Raw genomic sequence first — 20,885 nt, forward strand, 5'->3', positions numbered from 1 at the left:
CTACAATGCGTATCTGCAGCTCTTCCTGAAATTTGGATGGTGTTTGCTGAAATAGCCTTATACCAGGTTTGCCAAATGCATCATTGCAGCAGCACCTCTGATACAATGAACAGAATCATGAGGAAAATTCCTATGTGGTCTCCAGAAAGCTGTCCTTAGTTAAACGACATGTGCTGCACCTCTTATCAGATGAAAATCCTCTAAAGAGGAAGATAATAGACTTTTTTGTTCCTTTGTAATTTGTCTTCACATGAACATGTTTAAGCCAAAGTTACCCAAAGGAAGAGTATCTCTTTTCAAGTTGCTTTTTACTTCCTTTATGTGGCATTCTTGGACAGTTTGAAAGCGAACTTGGCTTCATTAGCCTTGAGGTCTGTAGGCAAGCAGGCACACCCACTACCCAAAGCATTCCCATTCAGTACTGGTCTGAACGTATCATTTCAAAATTGCTTTGATACCAAGCCATAATTTGCAATGTGCCTTGTTGATATCAAGTCTCTCCCTGCTGATCAAATGAATGAGACTAAGTGAGATAGCATGCTGAGCTTTTAAAACCATTTATGAACAGCCAAGGCCAGATGGTTCTGGGATTATGAATTATTTTGCCAGCTGCACCATTGTGAAAAATCCCAAGAGTTTGGGGAGCTGATACATGGGAGGAGCATTACCGGAAACAACATTTCCATAACGATGGGGAGCACTCCTGAGTGATGGAAGTGACTGAAAAGTCCGTGTCCTTGGAGCAAATGCCTTCAGGTGAACTCCTCAGGCTGATCCATTGCGAGATTATAACTGCAACTAATAGATTTGGATCATGCATTTCCTGTGCAGCCTTTTTCCTAGACAGGTTTGTTACTGTGCTCCACAGTCACCTGCCACCTTGACGAATCAGTGTAAGAGGGTCACATAGGGTGGATTTCTTCTTGCCCTGAACCTGCAAGCCCACAGTGCTTGGCAACATAGACCAAGAAAGAAGCTGACAAATATTTCTTTCTGTGAAAAGGGCTTTTGCTGCTCTGGGAACCATAAAACATGTATCCACTGGCTTGTCTGGGGACTTCAGAAGACGTGATGTTGGTAGAATTGATATATATTACACTTACTTCACACCTCTTTGTCTTTTGATGTCGGCCATCTCCTCGTTCCCACCTCCAGGAATGGAGAATTCATCTCCCCATGTGGGGAAGGCAGCCAGCATTCCTGACTCCTACAGTGCATTCCCAGGCTGCCCTGCTTCCCACAGCGCTCAGCAGTGGGTGGCTTCCTGCTGGGGTAGAGTGAGGGACATTTGTGGTTACTTGGGTTGCACGTAGTTGGCAAATATGCTCCAGTGTCTCCTTTCTCCTGTGTTTCCTATAAGGGTGTCTTGTGTTGCATCTCTTCATTCAGGTTTGATCTGCTCTCATTAATGGACTTGACTGGAGACTTCACTGGTCTCACAAGAGCTTTAGCAAAGTGCACTGTGGATTGCGTGCAAGAGCATCCCTTTAGGTTGCTAACAGTGAGTGACAGATCCGTCAGCCCTTCTTACTGAGCTTTTGTCTCTCTTCCCTGGGTGGGTGGGAAATCCCACCCAGCTATCCCAGGGGGTGTCTTTTTTCCACCCTGCAATTTATATTCCTTTCTCATCTTCTGAGGAAATGCATGTCACATTTTCTGAGGTCTCATTCTCACCCACTTCAGGCAGTGCTGAAAGCAAACAGCTTGTTACCCTTCAGCATGTTACTTCTGCAATGCACCAGGATGCTTTTTGCATACAAGGAGCTACAGATGGAGCACAGCAGTCTCTGCTCACCAGAAAAACGAGCAGTCTTTCTCTGCCCATCACTGTTTCTTTCCTAGTCACTGTCCTCCTCCTGCAACACTTCCCTGTTTTCTGAAGCCAAACTAAAGCAAGTGAGAGAGAGAGCATTTTTCATGTCCAAGAAGTGGATTAAACATTGGAGGGCAAGGAAAGAGCTCAATGCATACATTTTCATAGGAATGTTACCTTTGGTCCTTAAATGACTTTATTCTTGCTTTAGGGTCACAGCTCAGCTGTGATCGCAAGTAGCCAGTGTTTCTTCATTGATAGCCTGAGAGAAACAATTCCCACTATAGAGCTGCTTACACATGGTTTGCAATGAGTGGTTTGTGATACATCTCTACACACTGTGTGCTGTTAAGGCCCATTGGGCCCAAAAAGAAGGCTGGAAGGCTGGAATGGGAGTCACCACGACTCTGATCAACATGAAGGACAGTGAAGTTATCCTAAGTGTGCTGAGCTTCTGCACCTCTTGGGTTGGCCTTGGTCTAACTTCAATCAAACCATACTGCCCATGTCAGGGGGCTTGAAACTAGATGATCCTTAAGGTCCCTTGCAACCCAAACCATTCTGTGGTTCTATGACTGCTGTTGATGTCAGTGGGGTTTGGCCAACTCAGTCACAGTTCCCTAGGACCACATGGGCAGAAAAGCTTTTAGATGAAATATTAGAGTGAGTAAAAGCCCCACTGCCTATTCCTGCCATGTCAGCCTCTCACGTGTTGCTCTCTGTCCCCTGCAGCACAGGCTCGTACTTGCTGCCTTCCAGATCCCATGGCAAAAGAACTAATTCTTTTTAAATGAAGACCATATCATAAAGGGCTGGATCTGTCATGCAGCTGAATAAACCACAGCTTTCCACACTGTTATTCAACATAGGCGTTCGTGTGTTCTCACTCGCTGTTGTTGACTTCTTGGCTGTTTGATGAGTAGATAACCATATAAAATATCTGGTTACTTCATTATTGGAGAGTGACATAAACTTGGTTGTGAAAACAAGAGTCCAGTAGTCATGGCTCCCTTTAAATATTGTCTCTCCTGATTAAAAACCCAAACCCAATAGCTCAGCAGCCATCCTGAATACCCCTGTTCTAGATAACATGATGTATGCAACGACCATTGGTCATTTCCCCTTCTTAATCACAGCTTCACAAAGAACCTCCTGACAGCTTCTGAAATAGTCAAGTTGTACTTAAGTGACTGCGTTTACATGTTTGAGAAGCACAAGGTGAAAAAGCCTGTTTTCCATTAAGCCAGCAGGCTTAGTGACAGTTGGTTTTGTAAGAAGGTTATACAAGCTGTTTTGTTGCCTCCTCCTCAGCTCAGCATTTCCCCAGCATTTGTTAGTTTGCCCTCCATCCAAGCCTCACTTGGCCCCCCTCCTGACCCCTTTGGCTGTCTCTGCCTTTCTTTGCTTGCTTTGCATCACCTTCCGAGGTCACTCTTAAACTTACCATCCTCACTTTGCACTGCGGCTCCTATATAATTCCAGCAACCCAATTTCACTCTGCCTCTGTTGTGCCTTTATTCCCAACTGGTTGGAAACCTCATAACTTCCAAGATATCAGCATTTTCTATTGAAATGTTAAACATGTTGAACCAGTTCAGAAGTAGGCACCTTTCCAGTGATGCAGCTTCAATTTCAAATGTTAATAAAAATTCCTGACATTGAACTCACTTTGGGACTGGCCGGCTCACAGCCTGGATTATGTGCTATACTCTCTCCCACTTCTAACTTGCTGGTTCAAATCCAGCCCAAGTAGTAGCTGCTGAGAACTGTTGATGTACATTCTCTGCATAGTGACCTGTACTGATCTGAGTTTAACGGCTGTGTTTAATGTCCTCAGCTGTTAGCCATGGGCCCTGTATAACCTCCTTCCATACCAGCATCTTCCTTTGTGGGTGAGATTGGATGGACTCTATAGTCAGGACTCCCTTCTCAACCATTCACTGACACCTGATAGGAAGTGGGAAGGGAGAGGAATTTTGTCCTTCAGTTATATCCTTCATATGGAGGAACAGACAGCATTTGTGCCCACAACATGTCTGAGTAGCAGCCTTTCCGTGGGGCACTGTCATCCTGCCCACACTGAAATGCCAAAGCAGATAAATTACAGCTCCCCTTCTCCCTTCCCTCTCACACTATGTGAAGATGTTGTCCAGTCTGCCCTCCCTTTGCATTATTCTGCATTATTTTGCATTATTTTGGTGTGGTTTAGAGAGAAATCTTGTCCATGGCAGGGAGCTTGAAACTAGGTGATCTTAAGTTCCTTTCCAACCCTAACCTTTCTATGGTTCTATGTGCTTAGTCCTGGCTCTGCAGGTATCCTCTGGCTGAATCATGGCAAGCTGGGTCACTGGGAATGACTTCTGTCATATGCTCTTTTGGGAAGGTCATTAGTGACCTACCCAGCTGTGACGTGCAGTTCACTGCTGCCTTGCAGAAACAGAGCCTTTTAGAGAACATCTGCAGGAAAACGCAGGTACAGAAAGTGTGCTTTCCAGCAAAGAGCAGCCAAGAATGTGAAAACCTCAGTGGCCTCCCTGAACTTTTCACTTTGAGCAAGATATCACCACCTTCTTCTGTTCCCCTTTGTATTTAGGACACTGCTGTAGCAGGCCCTTTTGCTCAATTCTTTGAGCCCATATTGGTCTGCAGGGCAGGTGGCCCCAAGAAGCTCCTCCTTTTTAAAGTCTGGCTTTCACAGGCAGACTATGGAGAAGGTCCCATTAACAGCCAGCTGAAGTGCTTATCTGAAACAGAGGGACTGTAGAAGCTCATGGTTATTTCCACTTCTGTGTGTGTGTTTTTCAAGCTTGCCTTATAATTCTTTCTCTTGTTACTCTCTTTCCGCCTTTATCTGAAGAAAAGCTCTTCTACTGCTGATGGTATTTTCTGTCAAACTTGCCTCTTGCCCTAGCTTCACAGTACCTGGGGTAAATGATAATAATCTTGGGGATTTCTCAAGTGGTTTGTTACAGCCACAGAGTTACAGCTGTTGAAAACATTCAAAGCATCTCCTAAACCAGTTTCCCCCAGCTCTTTGGTGTTATCCTTTAACTGGGATTTGGGGCTTTTAATAGGAGACCTATTGAGAATCATCGTGGTTCTGATGAATATTTGTATACATGACCTTAAGAACTCGGAGGTGCAGCATGCAGTGCATCTACGGAGGTAGGAGGCTTTCCACAGGCTTTGGTGAGCTTTGGCTCAGGCTCTGAAAGAATAACAGGAAACATTGGAAAATGCACCAAGGGTAAACAGAGCAGCTTGGTTACATTAACTGTCTAGAGGAGAAGCTCCACTAATGACCGAAGCAAACAAAGCAAGTGCATTTATTTAGCATTGCTGTGGGAGAGCAAATGGCTGTTAATTGCATTAAGCTAAAAGGGTTATACAAGAAATTGGCCAGCTCAGGCCCAGAGTGTAATTCTGGCGTCCTGACCCAGTTCTGATTGCTGCATGGCCTCTGACAGAGACTAGTGTCCTGGAAAAAAGCACAGACTTCAGAGAGGCCAGAGCTTTGAGAGCCTGCATGCTGGTTTTGAGTCATAGCAAAGCTACTTAAAAGCATCATTTTACAGAAAGCAGCATCAAAGAGATTTGTTGTTGCTGCCTCCCTCTGACTCCTGATAAAATTTGCCTTGCTGTGGTTGTGTGAATGGTCAGGACTCAAACTGGTCAGTCAGCTTGTTTCGGGACTCACATATGATGAGCAAAAATAAATCGATAAACATACTGTAGAACTCCTTGAGTGATGCCTTAGTCTTTGACTGATAACCAATGCATTATTTATACTAGAAAAGAAGCTGGAGTGTGAAACCTGAGTCCCATTGTTCTTACTCTGAATAAACATAAAGTGAAAGGAGTTGAAGAACTGACAGTTTACACTGTTCTTGTTTGCCTTTGTGGAATCTCATTGTCTTCAGAAGGAGAATGTGATGAACTGAAGGCTGAAGTTTACCCTGAGGAGCTAGTGACTGTGCCCATCTGCACTGACTCTGCTGGCTTTGCAGTGTGAAGGATAACATGCAGCGTGTGTTTGTTGTGTCTGGTAAAACGGACAGTTAGGACTCAAAAGGCACAGAGGGCAGTGGGTTTGCAGGGCGATGTAATGTCATTTTGACTTTCCTACTTCTGATCTAAGAGCCATTCTTATCAGCTTTTTTGTCAAGATCTGGTCATGTAAGAATAGAACTTCCCAAGGCAGAATATTTCAAGAGACTGATTATCTGCTTCTAATTCCATGTGAGCTTCTGAATAGCAGGTAAGATTAGATGATCACAAAGAAAATGCAGAGTACTGAATCAGTGCTTTCACTGCTGTTTATTACAAACACATAATGCTCTGTCCGATTTGTTTCTGTTAAAAGGAAGGGGACTATTCATTAGTGAAAAGAATCAGCGTGGCATTACATTTACTATGTGTTTTCAAAAACCTGATCCCTTTGATGTAGCTGGAGACCCTTGAACTTCAGAAAAGAATGTGTTAGCATGCTAGGGGTATGCCTTAGTCCTGCAGGTCATTTAATCCTTTCCTCAAGTGAGTCATTGTGAGGTAAAGTAGATGCTGGGAAAAGTTCTGCACTGCCAATTAAAACAGGCTCCAAAGGTGTTGCTGGTTTCATTCTACCAGAAACTCATCACAGAGAGGCCAGCAGAGGTTGCCTGTGTACCTTGAGGCCAGATCCCAAGTTAATATAAACTGGCATGGTTCTTTGGACTTAGCAGAGCTCCTTTGCTTTATAGCAATAGCTCAGGCTCAATTCCTTTATGCTTATGACTTTTGAAAGAATTTCTGCTAAAAATCAGGAATGACTCAGAAAGGTGTCGATTGCCACACCTGTAAGGATTGAACCAATTTCAGAGAAGCCTGTAAATAACTGAGATATGAGTTCTGACCCAGTCTTTATAAAGAATACATTCTGTCTGCCTGAAACACCCCAGCAAAATCAGAGCTGAGTAATCAGTGTTAGCCTCAGCATTTGTCCTAGGCAGACATCTTTCATGAGGTCACGTTGGAAATGAAGTTAAGGGCAGGAATGTACTAATCAGTAACTATTGCCTGCATTGTTTGCCAACAAAAAAATCCCCCTTTCAACAAATTTAACAAGGAATAAATGAAGTTAATCAGAAAGCTGAGACATTCCTTAATTAACAGCTCTAGACCAAACATTAGTCTTTTGTGGAAGAGATAAAATCAGGGAGGCTAAAACACTTGGCAAGTCAGTAAAATGGTTTATTTTCACCCTTTTCAAGTGGGACAGCTGAGGTGCTGACCAGGAGGCAGTTCAGGAAGCTGCCACAATGGGAGGGCTGCCAAGTCCCATCCCACAGAAGCCCTGACAGAGTAGAAAACCGAAGGACCCAACTTCAAGTCTCAGCACTGTGGCAGCCGCAAGGCAGGCAAGCTAAAAGAAGCCTTGGAAACCTGCCCCTTTTCCGTTAGGAGAGTTAACACGATCGCTGCATGCCCACAAACCTTCTCAACTGGCATTTTTGGGTAAACTTTCCTCTGCAAGATTTCCAGCAAGCTTCCATACCTTGCTTCGTGGTGCTTAGCTCTTCCTTTCCTGACTTTTAGGAATACAAGGGCTTATTTGCATTGGAGAAATACTGCTGGAACTTTCTTCCTAGCATGTGAAGAGTTTTCTCTGTGTGTAGGAACAACATGGGTAAAATATTTGGAGTGAAATCCAGGCTCCATTGAAGTCAATGGCAAAACTCCCATTCACTTCAGCGGAGCAGGAATTTCACTCTGTCCCGTTTTGAAGTTAGAGTTACTAATAGACTGTTAAATTATTACTGCGTGCATCAAACAAAATGTGCTTGATGTTTCTGCTGTGTTCGAACCCTACAAAGTTTTAAAACCAGGAGTAACTATGAACTTCTGAGTCTGAAAATTATGTTAAATGTAGTTTTGCTAGAAATAATAATGTCCCTGGAGATAAACCTAGAATAATAGACTCTACCATGTAATCTTCACTTTAAGCTAAAAATAGCTTAGATGGTGGTTTAATCTAAGCCATAATTATCAAACTGCTGAAGCTGGTTTTGGTTCATTGCAACTAGAAATGTATGTGGTGTTGAGGCTTTGAACAGTTGAGTCCCGCAACTGGAGAGAAGCAAAGCCAAGAGCACAGTCTGAAAGCAAACAGGACCTTCTGATTTGTAGAGAAATAGCGTGGATTAAAGAGTTCAACACCAGATTTAAAGGGACTGCTCCTGGCTTGCTCAATCCAGCCAGCTCTTACTGAGCTCTTACTAATGTGTTTTCAGCCCCAGATTGACGGTGTTATTTTTGCTAGAAAGGGGCGCTGGCACCCTTTGTCTGAAAGCCATTTCCCATTCCTTGTTGGAATCAAAGGAAGGATGTCAACATTTCAAAATGATGTTACTCTGTATGATCTTAAAAAATGGCTTTAATGATCATTTCCAAGTAGGATGGAAACCCTTTAACTCACTTGGGCTGCTGGGCAGCACGGTGTGGCTGAGTGTAGGACTGCCAGTCAGGACTTCGGACATGTCACTGGTGTAGCAGGTGAACTTGATCACATCATTTATCCTTTCTTTGCCACCATGAAGGTTGTCCACAAAGGCTTACCTCCAGCAGAAGAGTCTCAACTCCCATCAGTGGCAACAGAGATTTATTCTGGGCAGTGATTTACTGTAGCAGCCAAAGGGTACAGGCTCCACTAATGATGGAAGGGTCCTGAGTGGGAGTTGGATGGAGGTTAAAGTTATTCTTTTCTATGTCTGAATAGTTTTTGAAATCCTCACTGAATGTGTTTGAGTTCCTCCTTGTATGCCTATACTACACACTCTGCTGTTTGTTTAGATGATTTGTTCTGCTGAGTAGGTCACATTCTTTTTTTACCGAGACTGGCATGTGCAATCTTGGTGCTTGTTTGGGCAATGCTGGCAGAAATGCAGGCTTGATTCTGCCTAAGGCTCCTATCTGAGCATTGCTATTATAGATTCATAGACTAATTTGAGTTGGAAGGGCCACTGAAGGTCATCTGATCCAACCCACTGCTCAAAGAAGGCTCAAGTTCTCATTGAACTTCAAAGTTAGATGAGAGAGAGATTGGACAATACTACACATTTAGAGAAGTGCTTTTCCTGACAGTAGTTTTTCCAAATCCACCTTGACACAACAACAAATACTAATCTCTCTAATACTTTCTAATGCTAATTCGCTGACCATTCTCTCAGTGTGATTATAGAGACCATATCCCTTAGGTTTGGGAAATCAATCCAAAATGTTCAGTAAGCACTAACTCTGCTATTGTAGCAAATATCCCTTGGCTGTGCTACATCACTTCTTCAGGTTCCGTTCTCACAAGCCCTCAGGTTAGTTACATTTCCTGGTAGGAAAGTCCATAAGAAGCACATTTAAAAGTTTCAAACACACAAATACTAAAAATGTTGTGAAATTAAGAAAATTGATAGTGTAAAGGAAGCCATGGTTTATTCATGCAGTGGGTTCCCAGAGCAGTAGGTGAATGATTCTGTGTTGTATGTGCAGCCTGATTTTGACTTGTTAATGCACAGTGTCATTACTAAATCCAATGGGAAATGAGAAACCCACATCATAACTTGATAGGGTTTTTTTGTCTTGTTTTGTTTTAATCAAACAGCATGGGAATGAGCCATGATGATGATCACCAGCCCTGCGCAGGGAGGTCCCACATTATGTCTGGAGAATGGGTGAAGGGCAGGAATCCAAGTGATCTTTCCTGGTCTTCCTGCAGCCGCGATGACCTTGAAAACTTCCTAAAGTAAGGAATGTGCTGATTACCCAAATTCCTTTCAGAAAAGAGTCCAATGTATTATTTGAAAGTGAAAGTCTAAACAATTTTCCTTTTAAAAAAGCATGTGTTTGTGACATTAGGGAGTGCAAGTTTAAATCTGTCTCCAATACCATAGCCCCTTAGAAACTGAGGTTGGCAGAGAGGCACAATAGTCATGTACAATTGTCAATGTACTGATAAAAATACTAAAATCAACCCAAATCACCTTAATTTTACAAAAAACGCCCTTCATGTTTACAGTGTCACAAATCTGTATGTAGGTGGCCTGGAAAAATCTCTGCTGAAGGATTCTGCCAGCTTTGAGCTGTGGCTTTTACTGTCATTCATATTATTAAATAGCTTTTATTTTATGGGAACTTTACTTTGCCTGGAGGTAATTCCAATGTGTTTTCTTACTCCTCGGTGATTGTTGGTCTTAAACAGTTGAATATAAACTTCTTTACCCCTGCATCCATATTTCAGTTCATCAGATTCAATAGTTCAGGAAGGATTTCTACCCTGTTGCTTGTTAACTCTCATGTACTATAGCAAGCACTGTAATTGTCTGAACTCTGTAACTGTGGTCTTAACCCTACAGTGCAGCTTTCTGACAGTGTCTAGCACAATGGCCAGTGCTTTTGTTGCTAGGAATGGGTTCAGCATGGAAAAATTCCCCACTCTGGGGATTAGAGGTGGGGGAGAAAGGAAAATAATGAAAGAAAATCAGATATCTAATATGAGAGTAAAGGCGTGAAGTTGAAAAAGAAATTGTATTTCAGCTTGCTTTGGTCCCTGATAAAAGGGGAGGTGACAAAGTGATATTCCAATTTATAAAAGATTGTTGTGAAGGCAAAGGGAAAAATCTCTGCTTTATATCAGTGATGGATAAGAAAATAAGGGCTTAAAATTCAGATAGAAGGATTCAGCTGAGGCATGATAGAAGACTTTCTAGCTGTCATTGTAAGGCTCATGATGCTTTGGACTAGATACCCTGACGGCAGAATTGAGTCTCCATCAGATTTTTAGGGACAGTTTAGACAAACAGTTAGTTCAAAAAGATGCGAAAATAGTCAATTCTGCTTGAGGCCTGGGGCCAGGGATGAGTTCCCAAGGACCTTTCTATCCATAATTTTTAATGATTCAGAAGGCTTCCAGATACTGGGAAAAATCACCACTGTTTTACATAAGGTTGTCAGATTCCCTCTTGAAGAGAGGATATCAGCTTCTCTCCAGCAGTGATCTAACACTGCAGCTCAGAGTTTAAGTTTCCCTTAAAGGCATATTCAATTCTTACGCTCCACAGGTCCAAGGTGAGCACCTGCCTGCTGGTGACAGACCCCCGCAGCCGGTACGCAGTGCGGCTCCCTCACAAGCTGCCGGGAATGCACTACAGTGCTGATGAACAGTGCCAGATACTGTTTGGGACCAATGCTACATTCTGTAAGAATATGGAGGTAAGAGCTCATGGGGTGTACCTGGAAACAAGGTGGGAAGTGGAAATAAAGCTGTCAAGCACTGAGGAAGAAAAGCAGTGTGTACTTCCCTCAGAAGTATTGCATGGGATTTTTACCATGTTCAGCACTGCTGATACATAATCAATGGTCAAACTCCCATTGACCTTCATGTCAACGGCACATTCTTATATGCAGTGCTCTTCCTTTCCCTGCACTGGTCTTGTTTATCTCCAGGAGCAGACCCAAAATAACTGTGTTTGTACTTTGTTCTCTTCTGACACTGTTTTGCTGCAGTACTCAGCAGAGATTGTTCTGTTGGAAGGTCAGCTGAGGTGAAGGTCTCTTCTCACAGGAGTGCTTGCCTGCTTCCACAGAGTCAGCTCAAGACTGTCCAGATCTTTCAGTAGACCTCACCTTCAGACTGCTACCATGTTCTTAGGAGCTGACTCTAACTCTGTGCCGTGAAATATTAATGACCACTTGTTTGATGAGTCAAGTTAAAGATTTGTGCAGAATTAGTTCCCCTCCTGTGTGTTTTCTAAGCAACATGATGTTTAGTCAGGATCTGGGTGCAACATGGCTTATATCTTATCTTTGGTAGGCAAAATGGAAACACTGATCTTTGGTGTCTCTAGAAGTAGGTCGTATTTGAGTTGAGGCTGTCTGACTTTCCTCTGGAATTTAGACAGCTCAACTTTTCCTAAGGGCTTGCACATAATTAGATGTCTTCATTCTGACAGAGTATGTCTGCATCCCACTGGAGCAATGCTTCCAGTGTGGCCTTGGAAATATCCAGAAGAAAGTCACGAAGCACTGTTGTCCTGTCAGCTGGCAGCATTCTGGCCTCTATGGACAGGCATCAAGCAGCTGGGTTTCTTGCTGTCATTAATTAGCCATTTGTATTTTTAGTTGTCCCTTATTCCCATTCTGAACAATCTTGGGATCTTAAATCCGTGGTAACAAAGAAAATAGTAATCAGTGATAAGTGAGGTTTCTAAGTGCCAAATTACTAAAACTTTTGAACACATGCAAGTCCTGGGAACATGCTCTTAGTTTCGCATTTGCTGTTTTATTTACTTTGGATTTGGAAACTAGCTAATATAAAACAATAAGAAAAGAATCTGGGTAGGTTGTATTTTCCAGCTCCATCAAGAAAATGCAGACCACCAGGACTACTGTACTGGAAGCAAAGTATTAGAATATAGGTCTGTAAAGAAAACCCCAGGTCTACCCAGGATGATTCAAGTTCTTCCACTTGTGTGGGTGTCACCCAGCTTGCCTGCTGTTGGAAGAGGTATTTGCTATTTCCGTTGGTGTGATAAAAAACATTCTGTTTCTGGATAGCCCGTTGCCTAATGAGAATGTCAGCCTACTGGTAGGTGGTCAGCATTTCTCATGCAGAAACTGCATGTCCAGTCTGGAATTGCTTCAGGGACAAGTTGCTTGCCAGATGAACAAGCCAACAAGCACTGTTCTTCTCTGTGAGATACAGACAGCAGGTGTTCGTGTCTCCCAAGATTCTTCACCAGTCTTTTCTTATTTGACATCCTTTCCTCAATCCCTCCTTTAGTGTCAAAAGCATATTATGTGAGGTCTTTAGTGCTTTCTAATGAAGCTCCTGGTAGAACTTCAGCAGATTAATCCCAGTTTGCAATCCCTTATTTAGAAGTACTTTTCTGTTACAGATATGCGTAAGTTTTAACATTGGGAAGCTTTGGATCTTCATTTAAGTAAATATTTGCATCCTGTTATGCTCCTCTGACTTGTCCTTTGAAAGCAATGGAAGGAAATTCTTTAGAGGAAATGATCAGCTTTAGTTTTTAAACCTTTGAGGTTTGTGTTCTTTTCACCTTTGTGTTTCTCATGCCCCATCTGCAGAATGATTGTATAGTTAAGTCTCAAAGCTGTCTACAAAAATATGAACCAGAAAAAAATTGGCACTAGTCACTGGCATTAGCTGTAGAAATTATTGGCAAATAGAGCTGTCTCCTCTTTTAGCCAATGGTAATGTGGTATTTTTAATTCAATAAAGTATTAAAAAAATCCAAATGTAAAAGTAATAAACATTTGACAGTAAATATTTGTTACAAAAAGGGAATAAACCTCAGGAAATGAGCATGTTCAATCTTTTCATGATTACATGTGTCTACTGCCTATTTTCTGATGTAATAAAAGAGTTACATTATAACACTGCATTGGAGATAGCTGAGCTGCTTCACTATATCCGGCAAACTAAAGGACCTGTATTGGAAAATGCCAACAAAGTTGGTTCTAGGGTAAATTTCAGAGATTAAATGAATCCAAAATTTCGACAGTTTTGAGGAACTGCAGAAACTCTCTGTGCAGTAAGTTCTTTCCCTTAAAGGCATCAAAGCTCAGATCTTTAAAGGAGCATAATCTCCTTTGCCTTCACAGAGAGTCAGGTGCCTAAATGCTTGGCGGTATTTGCATCTCGGACACTGGGCCAACTAGATAGTTAATCCATAAATATTCAGCCTTATCTGGATATTTCAGTTTGCATCTCCCAAATTCTTCTTCCATGTTTGTTTTTAAGGATAGCTCAGATGCCTGGTACCACATAGTAGCTCTCAGAATCAGAAGTTTGCCAAACCAGCTTATGCTGCAGCTGTTCTGTTCCAAAAGTGCAGAACAGAAATGGAAACAGATGAGGTAGGCTCAGCTTTACATCTGTGATACCTTTCGATGTTCCTTTTTCATTTGCTTGGACACTGCAACTTCATTTTAATATAGAAAAACTGACAAAAACCCCAAATTACCAGAATGAGTATATGATATAATCACCTTAATCATAACCCATTATTGTAGTCCTTCAGGATATATAATTCAGGATCTGGTAGTGGAACATCAATGTTAGGTAACATTTATTGGTGTATGTCACCTTTTAAAGGAGCTGTGGAATCAGGCTTTTAGGCTGGACACTTGTTGTGCAGGGAGAAATCAAATTCTATGTATTCGAAAAGCACCATTTCAATTATAATAGCATATGAACAATAAATGGCAAGATTTCCTGCCAGCCCTTTAAGAGAATGCAGGTCCATTTTGGTGTGTGCTCTACTGGATTTTAGTGGTTTGAAATACATCGAGGTGTCTGGTTTTGGGTTGACTTTAACCTGAGTAGTAGATGGGTGAGTACTTGCTTATCATCAGGAAAGTAAATGTCTTTATGACTCTGTGGAAGAATTAGTTTTGATCTGAGGAACTGAATGAGAAGATAGAAGTTGGGCAATTCTTAAATGAGATCATCTCACTTGAAGGTTGGAAGGGAACTTACAGCTCTTCCAGTTCCTACCCCCTGCCATGGGCAGGGACACCATCCACTAGATCATCCCAGATCATCTGGGATTCTGCTTGCTGGATGTTCGCTGATGTGAGTCCAGGGCTACCATCCTAGGTTGTGCAAACAATAGGAAATACAACCTGTCTGACCCCAGTTTTTCGGATCCACACTGTGCTATGAATCAAGTATTGTGAATTCAACTGACCCCTAAGCAAGAGGAAGCAAAAAGCCTCAACCCCACACAAGTGATGAAGGCTTCTGCAGAGAGCAGGTTTTAACTCTTTGCTGTCCCCTTCACTGAGCAGTGCTGTCAGTGAGAGGAACAGCACAGATGGTTTATGCTGAGTCTCTCACAGAGCAGAGGTGGTGCTTCTCCACCAGAGCTGTGTCAAAACACATTGTCCATAACCTCACACAAAAATATGCTGTGTGTTTAATCGCAACTTTGGGGTTATTTTTCAGACTGGCATGCCTACAAATGGAGGTTTTTGCACTGAAATTATATTTATGGAAAAAATGTGATTTCTGTCTCTTGTATCCAGTGTTTGGCTTTTGCTTTATATGACTTTTGGCTTATTTATTATTAACATAATTTTGCGGGTTTTTACATAACCATTATACTTCAGGATCACTTTGAGTCAAAGCTGTGCTAGGTTAAAATGGCATGTGGAAAGAGAGTACCATTGCTACAGAGAGATTTTCTTCTGAAGAAGGGACACTTTCAACTTGGATGTAACTGGGAATGTGAGTTTTGGTATGACATTGGGTTTAGACAAATCATCACAGCTAGAACTGGCTCTACTGTTTTTTTAAGCTCAAGCTGTTTTTTAACAAGTATAGGTATCTCCAAGCTCCAGAGCAGCAGCACGGAACAGGAGGGCAGAGCTGATTGTAAGCCAAAGGAGACTGATCAGATTTATGGGCTAAAATGAAGAAGGAGAGGAAACAAAAAGCAAAGTAAAGGAAGAGCAACAATTATAATAATCAAGTGGATTTTACATATCCCTTCAGTTTTCATATTTGATGTATGGAGGGGAATATAATTAAGCAATTGTGGGTTTCTCTGTGGTGTTGATCTTGCAAAGAGACCGGCGGAGTGGACTCATGGACTCCATGGCTGGGAATCAATGGGCCTCTGTCTGTTTTTTCTTTACAGGGTCATTTGCAAGAGCCAGACGATGATAGGAAGCCCTATTATTTAGTAACCTATAGAATATTTACAAGAACATAGTAATTAGATTGAGAGCTAATTTATCCTGAAAATAATAGGCTGCATTGTCATTTTCTGTACAATCAGGGACTTTGTCTCCATAATTTTCCATTACACATGTTAGGTTCTGTGTAACTATAATAATAATGAATCTGGAAGAGGATGGGTTTGGCTTTCTTGAGGCTTGCAGGATAGAAGCCTGGCAATTCTAAAATCAAATAAGTTTTTCAGAAGTAAAGGTAACAATTTAGTTAATTGCCACCCTATATTTTATAGCTTTCCTAATGTAGGTTGTTAAAATTCAGACTGTTTTCACGTTGCCTGTTTCATATGAAACCGAAGTGTCCTATTTCACTGCTTCTGTATGTTGCAAAAAGACTTTTTTTCTCTTTATTTTCAGTGGAAATACTTTTTGTTTAAGAGAGAGAAAGAAAGAGAGGAGCAGAGTTCCTGCCTGGGCAGCACAGCCCGGTTTACAATTATTGGAATGCTTCAGAAATTTTTGTACGTGTTTCAGTTTGGAAGATGGTCAAAACACATTCTGGTGCAGTGGTTGAAAGAGAACTAAAAAGAGAGAAGGGAACCAAAATACAATTATAAAAATACAATGTGGAAATTTAAGAATACAAACATCATAAACTCTTAAAAATCATAGAGTGCCTATTAAGAATCAAGCACTTGAGCCTGGCAATCTTACATTTCTCGTTAAGACACAAGAGGAGGGAGAAAGAATTAGTGTAGCCTTGTGATGTGGCATCTACAGCTGAAGTTTGAACTTGACGAAATTAGCCAAAATACGATTGAGTATCAGCCTGAAAATAGCGTCTAACAAGCTCGAAGGGCATTCAGACCTCTCCCATTGGCCTGCTGGGAACTTCCCATCTGCAAAACACTTCAAGAGAAAACTCCCATAATCTGCGCAACCACATCTGAACAGTGTGTGTACACATCCAGATTTATTTTACTGTCCCTTTCTTTTTTCCCATGGCCAAGAAACACGATCCATGATTTCATTCCTGTAATTTCCCAGGTTTCTGTTGTGTTCTTTTTAATGGACAGCATTGCCTCTTGTTTAAAAAAATCAATGCTTTCCATGTCTTACAATCAGGTGTTAAAGACTGAGGAGTTCAGTAGAATTCCTGAGCGAACATTGCTCTCAATGAGGACAATATGAGATGGATGTTGCAAAGTGCAAGGACAGAATTTTAGGCTTTAAGTTGCAAATGCAGTATTAGGTGGAAGTGATTATGAAGCCTGCCTGGAGCTCTTGCCCTGCATCATCATGGGGAGATATCTTCTCCTGAGCTAGATTACAGCATAATACTGCAAACTCAGAAGTTTTTCTTGGTGGGGTACATTTAGTATGAACCTCAGAGCAGCACTTAATACATTACATGTGCAAGATGATGCTAATATAGCCACTGTGCTTGGGACATAGCTGTTTAGCTGTGGCTCTTTTAACCATACTGAAGTAGAAGTTGGCAGGAAGTCAAAGTACAACATTTCTGATGTTCAATTCAGAAGAGTGACTTTGTTCCAGTGCTTTGTACTACATGTCTCTGCTTCTTCCAGTTTGACCACGTAAAAATACTCACCTGATTTCTTTAGCTGACAAAACATGCACAGTTGTGTTCTCTCATTTAAGATGCTGAAAACTCGGCTCAGCAAAACTGAAGAGCACATACAGTGAGAAAGAATTGTGTGTTGGTAGGGAAGTGGGTAAAGCTTATCTTTATCTACTTGAATTGTGTGTCTCCGAATTGACCCAAAGGAGCTAGTTTCATGAATGCCCTAAAGGCACTGAAAGGGTTAGTGTTTAGCATAGGCTGCTTTGCCATAAAATTAATTTGTGGTCTCCATTAGTGCAGTCTTTCCAATTTCTTTCTTTTGACTATTACTTTAATTCCAGGTACATGCAAAAACTGAAATAGAAGTGGTGCTTTGCAAAGTAATACTTAAGGCAGTGGAGAAGGCATTTAGTTTGCCATGTTCTGGAGGCTCAGCCGTGGCCTAAATGGTCAAATTAGATAATGGGTATGAGTATGTCCATGTTTTAACATCTCATTCTGAGTCTCGGGGAAACTGTGGTTTTCCAGAAGCCCTGAGCTTCTACCAGCTTTGAAAGGCTGCCCAGTCAGGCATCCCAAACCACTCTTCACTTCTCAAAATACTGGTTTCTTGTGTCTCACTCAGATTGGAACCATTTCCAGACACTACATTGCACAACTCCAGTATAAAAGTAATTAATTCCAGTTCCTCCCAGGAAAGGGTGAAGAGGTTGCAGTTGGCCAAACCCCTCTCAAAAAAAGGATTTTTACCTTTTTCCATCTCTTGCCCTCTACCCCACATTGCCCTAGGAGCAGTTTTACTAGGAGAGACCATGGCACACTTGGCAAAAGATCCCTGCTGCATCTGCTCTAGAGAGGTCAGGGCTCGTCTTCCTGTCTGTAAGTGCTTTTTGGGCAGCTCCTGAATAGGCCAGTTTTGCTTTTCTAACGTTGTCAAGCATGAGAGCTCAGGAGTTTTCTAATCCTTTGCCTTTCATCTGCTCTTAGAAAGGCTGCTTGACTGAAGATTGTAACCAGTACATTTCAGTCAGACCTTACACATCCAAACCTGCCTATGATGAGTGGTATGTCATGTAAGTTACTGTTTTGGCTGCTGACACATGTCATCTTCCTCCCTGAAAGACCAAGGAGAAACAGTCTTCTGTTCTAATTGTAGATTAATAAAGCTCTTGATATCACTCCATATATATATATATGAAAGAGTATGTTTCATATGGGATCCCTGTGCTGGTAATGGGAGTCATACATATCAAACCACCTAGCTCAGAGAACCAAACCTAGCGTGACAGCCTTCATGTTTGCTGGGTTCAGGTTGTTCTGTTTTCTCTGATACAGAACATGCACAAATGTCGGAAATGACTATGTTGAATTTTTTGTACTGTTCTTCAAGGAAAGCAGTCAGCTCCCAGGGGCTGTTTCCTGAAGAGCTCTTCAACTGTCAAGGGCCATTTCCTCGAGTCTTAAAACAATCTTCCTTGTGTCTGATGTTGGGGACTTTCCACTCACACAAGCATCCGTGAAGAGGCCATTCATTGAGATAGTGGAGTCACATTGATGAGAAAACTTACATAAAGGGGTAGCATCTCTAAATCTGTTTGTTGGCTCCAAGCAGGCAGGTTGTTGGTCCTATTCATCTAAAAAGGAGAATGTGTACATGTGTTTCTGTTTGTTCTGAAGAAACAAGGTGATCACCAGGTAGTGAAAAGAGAGAAATGCTTTTTAAGAAACACTTCCTAGATTTATGTAAGAAGATTATAGGATTATTTTTTATAATAGGGCTGAGGTGCTTTCAGTCCGACAGCAGAGATCCATTCTTGTTTGACATTAATGAATAGAATTGCACATTATGCATTTAGAACCACAGAATCATTTAGATTGGAATAGATCTTTAAGTTCATCAAGTCCGTTTGTGGGATTCTTGCCCACTTTTGTTAAAATGAGATGTAAGTGGGTATCAGCCATTGCCTGACTATTCCAGGATAGTTCTCATGATTCTTTCTTAAGCCTTCCCTTGACTTTTGGAGCACGTCTGTCATTTGGACAGATTGATACTTCCACTGTTGGACCTACTACTTGTTCTTTGGAATGTCATCTCTAGAGAAAGGGCAGTAGCTGGCCACTGGTGCATTGTGTCCAAGCTTCAGTTACCTTGTCTGGGGCAGCACATGGCTGCTTTTCCTTCCAGTTGTTGCAGGATCCCAATCTTGAGCACTTTTCATCTGGTTTTCAACAGCAAGAAGCTCCATCTAACAGCAGTGTAAACAGCAGTGCTCACCTCCCTTGTGACCCATTGTGCACTGCAGTTATTTAGGCATCCCAAATTAAAGACAGTGACAATAGAGAAATTGGGGGCATTGTTTTTCTCACCTTTTGTAAAGAATTCCTCCTCAGAGGCATGGTGTGAGGCTTCAAGAACTTATTCATAGTGTTTTGAACAGGAAAGCAAGTGTAAATTGTGTGCTTATTGTACTTAATAGGTGTTGATTAGGATTCTGCTTATAAGCATGTTTTCTCTCCTGGTTAGCTATATGCCAAGCCAAAAGCTTGGCAATACGAAAGAGATCTGATACTTCATTGAAAGCCAGCCTATTTATAAGCATGCCTGTGTGTTATGTGGTCTCTTGCTCCTCTTCCTTAAGGATATTTACTCTTTCCAAGTCCTTCTTCATAATTCCCTCATTTTGACAGCAAAATTGTTTCATAGTGGTTTAATTCTGCTGCTAGAAATAAGAGGTTCCTCTTTCCAGTGGGCAGTAGGCAGCAGGAACAAATTAATTCTCAGGAGAAATAAGTGTTTCTTTGTTTGGATGGATCCAAGGTGAGACAGCAAACATGTAGGGAGCAATCAAGCTTCCATGGAGTTGTACCCTGATGGGAAGGACATCCTTATTCATTGCATTCCTTTTATGCTTTGGAGATTTGGAAGCTCCCCTTCGTAGGTAACAATCTGAGGCTTTGAGACAGGGAAGTATTGTGAGCTACTCACTGAGACCGTATGGGTCATTGGGCAGAATCATGCTGGTTTTAGTAACAGTGGTGATGCAATAACTAACCCAGAAACTAGCATACGCTACACTTACTGCCTGTGGGCAAAGAGCTGGCTGAATTAATTCTGGCTTCCCTTCATTTCCAGCTGCAGCACTGAGTTAAAGAACCTAAAATAGATTACCTCCCTAGAGCCACATGTGAGTGATCACTGCTTGACGCTGCAGGTCTGGGCTGCCCCACATGTAGCATGGAGTTAGTATGAAAAAGGTAAGAAAAGCTGTGAAAGGTGGGATACTCCTGGGATCATCCCAGGAGCTGTTTCTGCTTTCGTCCTGCAGTTTAGCTGGAGCAGGCAGTGTGAGCCTATGGCTGTGACACTGAGCAGAGGACTGCAGAGCTCTGAGCAGCGTTTTAACTTGTCTCCCAGCAGACTCTCAGCAAGACATTTAATCCCTCTCTGTTCCTCACCTTCCCACCTATAACAGCAGCATAAAGCTCCCTTTATCTCCAAACTCCCAGCGGTGTGTTTAGATTGCAGAGAAAACACCTGGCACAGTAAGGCCCCTTTCTCAGACAGATGCCATTATAATCCCTGTAATCGGAATCGTCATCCACCTGCCCAGCAGATCTCTCCTGGCTTGGGAGTTTCCAGACTGTTTTCTCTCTCAGGACCGGCGTCTCACAGCAGTGCAGACAAGTTTTCCTATCTTCCAGGACCTTCTGAGAGTCTAAAATTTGCACCTTTACAAAAATTCCCATTTTTATTTCCAT

At 42.0% G+C, this 20,885-nt stretch overlaps 1 protein-coding gene across 2 annotated transcripts in view; it reads left to right on the plus strand.

Annotated features, from left to right (window-relative positions):
* ADAMTS17 (ADAM metallopeptidase with thrombospondin type 1 motif 17) overlaps nt 1-20,885 on the plus strand; it is a 171,977-nt gene that overhangs the window by 73,795 nt on the left and 77,297 nt on the right. For both annotated transcript variants that reach the window (XM_065688440.1, XM_065688441.1), the window contains exons 9-10: nt 9,444-9,584; nt 10,900-11,050. In XM_065688440.1, the coding sequence (XP_065544512.1) occupies nt 9,444-9,584; nt 10,900-11,050 (292 nt within the window). The remainder of the gene's footprint in view (nt 1-9,443; nt 9,585-10,899; nt 11,051-20,885) is intronic.

This window comes from Lathamus discolor, chromosome 8 (genome assembly GCF_037157495.1).
Source record: "Lathamus discolor isolate bLatDis1 chromosome 8, bLatDis1.hap1, whole genome shotgun sequence".
Taxonomy (NCBI): Eukaryota; Metazoa; Chordata; class Aves; order Psittaciformes; family Psittacidae; genus Lathamus; species Lathamus discolor.